The sequence below is a fragment of the Arachis ipaensis genome, chromosome B4 (assembly GCF_059453495.1).
Source record: "Arachis ipaensis isolate K30076 ecotype BB chromosome B4, ASM5945349v1, whole genome shotgun sequence".
Taxonomy (NCBI): domain Eukaryota; kingdom Viridiplantae; phylum Streptophyta; class Magnoliopsida; order Fabales; family Fabaceae; genus Arachis; species Arachis ipaensis.
In genome coordinates this window covers 79,819,139-79,826,758 of record NC_142439.1, presented here as the reverse complement: position 1 = coordinate 79,826,758, position 7,620 = coordinate 79,819,139, and the positions used below count along the sequence as shown (strand labels likewise).

General features: G+C 34.4%; 1 protein-coding gene across 5 annotated transcripts; it reads right to left on the bottom strand.

Moving 5' to 3' along the window:
- Positions 1-2,163: 2,163 nt before the first annotated feature.
- On the bottom strand, positions 2,164-6,273 carry LOC107639368 (uncharacterized). 5 transcript variants are annotated; one of them, XM_016342839.3, is made up of 5 exons: positions 5,821-6,243; positions 4,562-4,623; positions 4,356-4,460; positions 2,974-3,130; positions 2,164-2,706 (listed from the first exon to the last, which is right to left on the bottom strand). In XM_016342839.3, exons 1-4 carry the CDS (start codon positions 6,047-6,049, stop codon positions 2,984-2,986), a joined length of 543 nt encoding a protein of 180 aa, XP_016198325.1. In that variant the 5' UTR covers positions 6,050-6,243; the 3' UTR covers positions 2,164-2,706; positions 2,974-2,983. The 5 variants fall into 5 exon arrangements, with proteins under 5 accessions (XP_016198325.1, XP_016198326.1, XP_016198324.1 ...); XM_016342840.3 differs by having other exon boundaries at positions 2,164-2,702; XM_016342838.3 differs by having other exon boundaries at positions 2,374-2,813.
- Between the last annotated feature and the right edge of the window lie 1,347 nt (positions 6,274-7,620).

Sequence of the window (7,620 nt, the reverse complement as noted above, 5' to 3'; positions counted from 1 at the left end):
GGAAAAGGAGACAGCTTTGTTGGTGTAGAGGGAAGCGACGGTAAAGACGGCGGCGGCGGTGGAGAGGAGAGAGAAGGCGAAGAGGAAGAAAAAGTAACAGATTTCTGGGATGTTTAAGAATTGTAGCTCCTCTAGTGTTAGATCCATTATTCCTCTAGTGTTAGCTCTTCTTCTTCTTCTTCTTCTCCTCGGATTCTTGTTCTGTTATTCTTTGATCTGAGAGAGAGAATCGAAAGTTTTGGTTTGTAGTTGCTTTGAAATGATGGAATTTTGAGATATTAGATTGTTGTTCTTTTTTATTATAGAAATGAGATGATATGAGAGGGAGGGAGAGGGAAGAGGGCTGCGATGGGGAGGAAAAGGGAAAGGGAAAGGGAAAGGGGGCTACCATGAGGGAGGGGGAGGGATTAGGATTTGGAATAATATTTTTAATTACAAATTCTAATTCAAAATAAATTTCTCTTGTCAGGAAAAATCGGTGAACACGTAAGCATCTTACTCGCCGGAGCCATGGTCCGGCAAGTTCGAGGATATGCTTAGCAAATTTTTAAAACATTCAGGTATTATTTTGTCAATAACAATAGTCAGGTACCAAAATGTCAGCGTTTAAATCTTTGAAGTACTGATTTGGTCATTACCTCTACAACATAATTATCGATGTTGTAACTATGGATAAATTTAGAGACGGTTAAACTGTCAAATAAGTATCACAAATATCTTCGGTACCACTTGGCGCTAGCGTTTTTTTACGCTCACCGTTGTCTAAGTTGTTGGCAATAATTAGCCTTAAAAAATATTATTTTTCTCATTTTATTTTTTTAATTAAAATAAATAAATTGTTGATATTCTTGTTGTCGAAGGTTGTTGATGGTGTTAGAGGTGACGAGACTGAGAGTGATTTGGAGGATTAGGGTTAAAGGTGATGAGGAAGGGTTATAGTTAGGACTGGTGGCGAGTTGAGAATGAAAGAAAAATGATTAAGTTGGGGTGCTTAAAGTATTGTTATCCAAGAATTAGAGAAATATATTTTAAAATTAAAATTAACGTTATAAACGATTTTGAACATAATGTAACGTTAGAAATGATTTCGATTTTCAACCAACACTATAAAAAATAAAATAATACTAAACCCTTGTTCAAATCTTCTCAGACTAGACTTGATCATTACTAGATTAGGGTATAGAAATACAATGATTTTGTGTGTGATATACATGTATAAAAATCTAAGATCTACTTCTAAAATATTATCAAATGTATGAACTCCATAAAATTTGCTTCGTAATCTACTATAATAATACAAGATAATTATATAACAGATATTATATTTAATTCACAATAATTTTAATTCAACAAATTCCAAATCCTAGTTTAGTTTCATATATGACATAGGTTATTAAACTTGTTTTCATTATTTTCTGTTTTCAAAATTTTATAAAAGAAAAGTTATAAATAATAATATCAACAAATCCTATTTTAACTAGTATCAAATTTTTGTTATCATAAAAAAAATCGAAAAATAAAAATAAAAAAGACGAAAAATAAAAATAAGAAACACCAATTAAACCCTAAATATTTTACATCTTTTGGTGATTGTCTGAATTAGAAATTGAATCCTTGCTCTCTTAATTCACGCAAATGAATGATATACAAAATTAAGACGAGCAACTAGTAACTAGAAATGGTTTTATAATTTATAGTTTAAGATTTAGAATTTAAAAAATGCTAAATGTTTTATTTTTTCTAAAGTGCATTAGCTTTCACGAAAAATTAATAGCTTAATATAAAAATTACTATAATAATTCATAAATGAATAACATTATTAAAAGAATGGCACAGAGGTAAATAATTCGGGGAAAAAAATGACATTTTAATAATGCCAAATAAATTGATGGAAAGCTCCTCAATTGTTTGAATCTTTGATTTATTTGTATGTTAGCCACACAGAAAAAGTGTCGAAAATCAACTAAATTGATAAATTTTTATAAATATATTTAGTCAGCGTTTAGACATGCTAAATGTCATATATATTGACAATTAATATTTTATATCATTAATTATTAACAGAAACTATTAATGGAGTGACGAAAAGACAAAAATTTTTAATTTATAATCTTTAAATAATCAATTTGATTGATAAAATCTTTTAAAAACGAATTTAAAACATCTTTCAAAAACTAATTTACCGATTAACCTATTAGGAAATACAAGGTCTTTTAACTGATATTCTCACGGTGCAAGACCAAAGAAAGAACCAACCAGCTAAATCAAAATATGTGCCACCAAAAATAAAATAAAATAAAATAAAATAAAAAAGGTATAAACTTATCTTTAAAAGGCCTTAGAGCAGTTTTGTGATGTCCTCACTCCTCAATATGGCCTCCATCCACATCATCAATGTAATTATGTAAAAAACTTCAACTGAGTATCCGTTTTTCTTAAATTTTAACCATAAAATATTTGCAATTGTGTGGTTTTTTTTTTTGAAGTACATAGAGCTCAACATCGACAGGTGGAGCATTGGAAAATAAAAACCAGATACACAACACGTCAAAGACCTCAAAGAACCTATTGACCCCGAGTCATCTTCGGCATTGAAATCAACAACTACAAGGTGCATCCCCAATCCATTCATCAGAGAAGCTAAACGACCTGCTTATAATGTCCACTACATCTGATGCCTGATCCTTGAGATTCTGGCATTCCTTTCTTGCAAAATTGCCCAAATCATTGAGAGAAAAAGCATACACTGATACACCATTATGAGACGACTAACATCTAACGAATGAATGACAAAAATGTCATTTGCACAGAGGCTGTGTAAAAAGGAAAAAATGACTTGCTTATATGATATGATCATAACACCTCTAACAAAAGTCTTTCTCTTCCTTTTTCAAATATCACTCACAGGTATCGAGCTTTACAGTTTACATATGCACAATGCAAAAATGGAATGGTAAAAAACGAATGACTTACTCCAACGCGACTACTTGTATTTTTCCATTATCTTTCTAGCTTCTTCCACAGGATCATCCATAGGCGGAGAGGAGCTGGTTCCTCCATTGCCTCTATCTTTAGGTCCTTGATCTTTATTGAATGCGAGGAAAGCGAAGTAAGCAAGTCCCATTGTGGCCTGTCATCCAGGCATTTACTAGTTAGAAAGCAATAAAGCTTGGAATGGTAATCTTAGGTAAACCATGTGGAATATATGATTACATCACAATTATTGTTGCATAGAAAATCTTATATAAAAGACTCAAAATATGGATTTTTTTTCTCTTTTTTCTTCGCTTCTTTTATTCCTTTTCACCCTTTGAGCAATAGTTAAATTGTCTTCATGTGAACAGAAGGTCATGGTAACTCTTGGAATCAACCCCTGATATTTGCATCAGGTTAGTCTAGCTGCATCACACCCTTTGAGTGGGGTCTTTCCCAGACCCTGCCTAATATGGGATGCTTTTGCATTGCGCTGTTCTTTTTTATTCTTTTTCACCCAGGATGGAAAGAAAAAGGGAGCCAAGGGGCAACAGCGTCCGGAAATGATATTCTCATATGTAGGGAGAAAGAATGTTGAGCAGTAAAAACTCCATGGAAATCCTCTTCACTAATTTATAATTTAAAATTAAATTGCTAGGTCATGGCAGTTATCACATACTTTCAATTTTAGTTTTGAAGAGCCGAAAAAGTGATTTAGATTTGGCAGAGCTGTGTTCTGATAATTTGAGGCTATCTTCCTTGGATTCCAAACCAAGAGGCTAAACAAACCAAAAGCTTCAAAAGAGAGGCAACACAAAAGAACAGTGGTCTACAGGGATCATTACATAAACCAGCATAATAAATTTAGGCATCTCTATGCAACAAATTTTTGGTCTTATTTTCATTCAAAATTCTGGAAAGACAATGAAATTGCAACCCAAGATGGACATGTAAACAAATCCTACACATCATGTTACTATTGATTGAACCATGCATGATAATTCTCTATATGTCAATTAAATACAAGACATAGACAACACAAAACTACTATATATGGCTTCATTTGATTTCAATTCATTCTAAGTTTAACTTTTCCCCCAATAAAATTAGTTCAGCTAGCTGTGTGATGCGAGTAATGACAGAATCTCCACATAAGTGTGAAACAGTATCCCTCTTGATGAATGGAGATAATAGTTTGTCCTAAAAGCTAATAGGACGATACTAACTTGATTTTGGCATAGCCGAATCAATGTATTGATCTAGTGAACTGTAACCTAGATTACTATATTTCTATCTCTCATGAAATAAATGACTTGTACAAACAATATCAATGGAACTTTAATTTGATGAATTTTTTTATTTTTGAAAAAAGGAAAGCTTACCAAAGCAAAGAACACCGTAGAGAGGACTGACTTGAGCACAAAAAGCAAGAGAGTCAAAGCCACAGTTCCAACGGAAATCCTAGCTATTGGTCTTGGTACAGAATTCTATCATCAAGTAACAGAATCAAAGAAAAGTGAGATGTAGAAAACATGGACCAAAATGGATGAGTGGATGACACAAGGTTGAAAGGGCAGTTCTGCCTTACGGGAACCAGATTAGCACCTGCCTCAATTCCATCCCTACCGACATTCCATGCAGTCTGCAGAACTACCTTGCAGTCAACATGACAGATTATAAAAGAGTAACAATTAGACTTCTTGGACAACCTAAGAATGTGGCAAAAGGATAGTTTATAAATGTTTTCAATACTGAGGGAGATAATATATATAAATACTGGAAGACACTTGCAGCTTGCAAAGAACCTATATCATAAAGTGTTATTTTTTCTCTCATGAACAAAGGCATCAGAGATTATGGGCACCACAAGATTTCTTGAAATGACTTGATTTTTTAAATTGAAAAAAAAAAAAAAAACCTAAAGTAGTGGCACAAAAAATATGAGTTGGTAATTATGTTGCAAACTTGAAAAACTAATTTGGTCACAAAAATATTTAGAGCATTAATGCAGCAGAGACAGTAATCAACTAGTCATTGAGGAACTGATTTAAGGGTTTATTCTTAAAATAACAGAAAAGAAAGAAAATCATCTGAACATGGTGTTTAAGATGCAATTTAACGCAGTCACCTGTGAAAATAAAAAGCGGGTATCATTCACTTCAATTTAACCAACAAATTGGCAAAGTAGATAAAGCATAGAGTAAATATCTTTTCCTCTCTCAACATTTGCACAAAGGACAATGTGCCCTCCACAATTCGAAAATCCCTCATCAGTTCTAACCATCCAAGTAATTTATCTAAGCATCCCTAGTAAACGTTGACCTGCTAATGTATCAGGAGTGCTTAGACCAATAACAAGGATCTCTTAGACCAGTCACATGGTTGAGGGCTGATTAGTAATTTTCAAAATGTGGAGGAGAGCTTTGTCTTTCGGCAAATAAACTGGAAAGGGAATTTACGCTAAAACATACTTTGAAGTTTGAAGTAGTATGGATTAGTAACTAGCTAAATTCAACATGACATGTAATATCCTTGTTAATTTACTTTTCATTCATCAATTCAATACTCGCAGTCTCTTCACCTTTAACCGCTAGTCGTTACCCATTCGTGACGCAAACTGTTTTCATTAAACTCTCTGCTACCATTAAAACTAGCAATGCTAACAAACATTTGCGAGGTGTTAAATAAGAAAACATTATGTTCAAGTTTCAACTTATCTAAACATTAAAAAATTAAATTAAAAAAATCAACAAAAATGATGGCAGTACTCAATATAAAACAATACCTGAAAACAACTGAAAAGTGAAAAATAATTCTAAAAAAAAATAGTCAAACTTGGAGACTAACCTCTTAAGAAATTGGACTGTGCTGCAAAAACTACAAAACTGGAGCGAGGTTTCTGGGCCGTGGAAATCTTGAAGTGAGTATTGAAGGGGAAAGATTTCTTATTCAACTTCAAATTGGAATTAGGAGAGTGAAACCGAAGAGGCGTATAAGCCAAGTTTCGATTCTGAGAGCAATTTGGAGAACAGGAAGGAAGCAAACAAAAGTTGTGAATAAAAACCGAAGTAGACATTCTTTTCCTTCTCTCAATTCTGTCTCTCAAATGTATTAAATGGATAGAAAAAGTAAAACACAGGCTAAGCTTTAAGGTTTAGGTTAAGTGCAACGAAAGAGAAGGATAATGGGTTTTGGTGGGTGGTTTTTTAAGTATGGAAGAAGTGCATTGTTTAGACTTCAGATGGTAGTGATTAGCGAAGAAGATTTTCTTTCTGTGAAGGAAGTGAAGATTTTATTATTGCTTATCCCAGAGGAAGGGATTTTTTTTAAATAAATAAAATAAATATTTTAATTACCAAAATATGTATTTTTTATTATTTTTACCGAAAAATATCACATCACTTATCTCGTTTATATTATAAGTTAACACGTATATCGTTTACACTGTAAATAAGATAAGGTTAAAAGTACATGTTTAATTATAACGTTTTAGTGTAAACAAGATACATTAAGAGAAATTTTCAGCGGCTATACAAAGATGTGTAACTCTTGGTATCCTCCATAAACATTTCACTACTTCTTTGCTATTTATTCCTCCCGAAAATAAGCCAAAATGTCTAATAGTAGTGGTTTCTTAGTTGTAAGTGTATATCCCAATTGCCATGTGAGAAATAGTGATAATGGGGAAACGTTTGAGTGTGAGAATCCCATTCTGTTGTGTACCCGGCGAGTAAGCTCGTTGGCGGAATTGAAGGGTCTGTTATTGGTTAGCGTCGGTGGGAATGGGAGAAAAGAAATCGGAAGGATGGTATATGTTGCTAGCACCGATAGGAAATGGAGTTTTTTAGTTCTGTCTGTTTTGGCTCCATAGAGACGAGCATGTGCAGCTGATATTTGACATCTATGGGAGAATCATGGCAGAGCAAGTGATTGAGCTTTCTGCAGAGGTTGACACCACCACCAATTCATGTTGCCAGTCCAGTGGAAGACATAGAGGTCAACGGTGATGAGTCGGACGAGGAGTATATTGCGGATCGCAACGAGAGTCGTTCCTCTGAGGATGATGATGACGAAGAGTTTGTACCGGAGACCTCGATTGAACCAGACAGTAGGTATCTTTTGCCTCCCCCGCGTCCAATTTCGGCCTTGTCATCTGTACCCAGTCACTATGGTATGTTGGATCTAGATGCGATGCATGAGTAGAACCCATTTTCCAACACGGGTGAGGTGGATTACAACTTGGATGATAGTGTGGAGTTTAGGGTTTGCCACAGATTCAAAAGCAGAGATGCAGTAATGCATGGTGTTAAGAATTATAGCATTCGCAAAAGTGCTAAATACCGAGTGGCCGAGTCTGATCGATTAAAGTACCATATGCGTTGCCGACAACATGCAGCAGGCTACTCGTGGAGTCTCCGTATTGATCTCCGACAAAATCTCGGATACTAGTACGTTAATGATTCATTGTGTTAAATGTTGTCAGTTGTCATTTTATGCTTGTTGAACCTGTTGACATTTGTTGTTTTATTTTGCTAGGGAGGTGCGGAGGGTGGGAGGAGCGCACACATGTTTAGCACCCACAATGTCACAGAACCACCGATAGTTGGACAGCAGTCTCATCTGCCATGCTATCCTCCCATTGATACA

Excerpts from the sequence above, each read along its gene's own strand:
- LOC107639368 (XM_016342837.3), bottom strand. The coding sequence starts at position 6,049 with ATGTCTACTTCGGTTTTTATTCACAACTTTTGTTTGCTTCCTTCCTGT. Across the intron at positions 4,461-4,561 it reads CAGGTGCTAATCTGGTTCCC|AATTCTGTACCAAGACCAAT; the intron begins GTAAGGCAGAAC and ends ACTTGATGATAG. Across the intron at positions 3,131-4,355 it reads CTACGGTGTTCTTTGCTTTG|GCCACAATGGGACTTGCTTA; the intron begins GTAAGCTTTCCT and ends CCTGGATGACAG.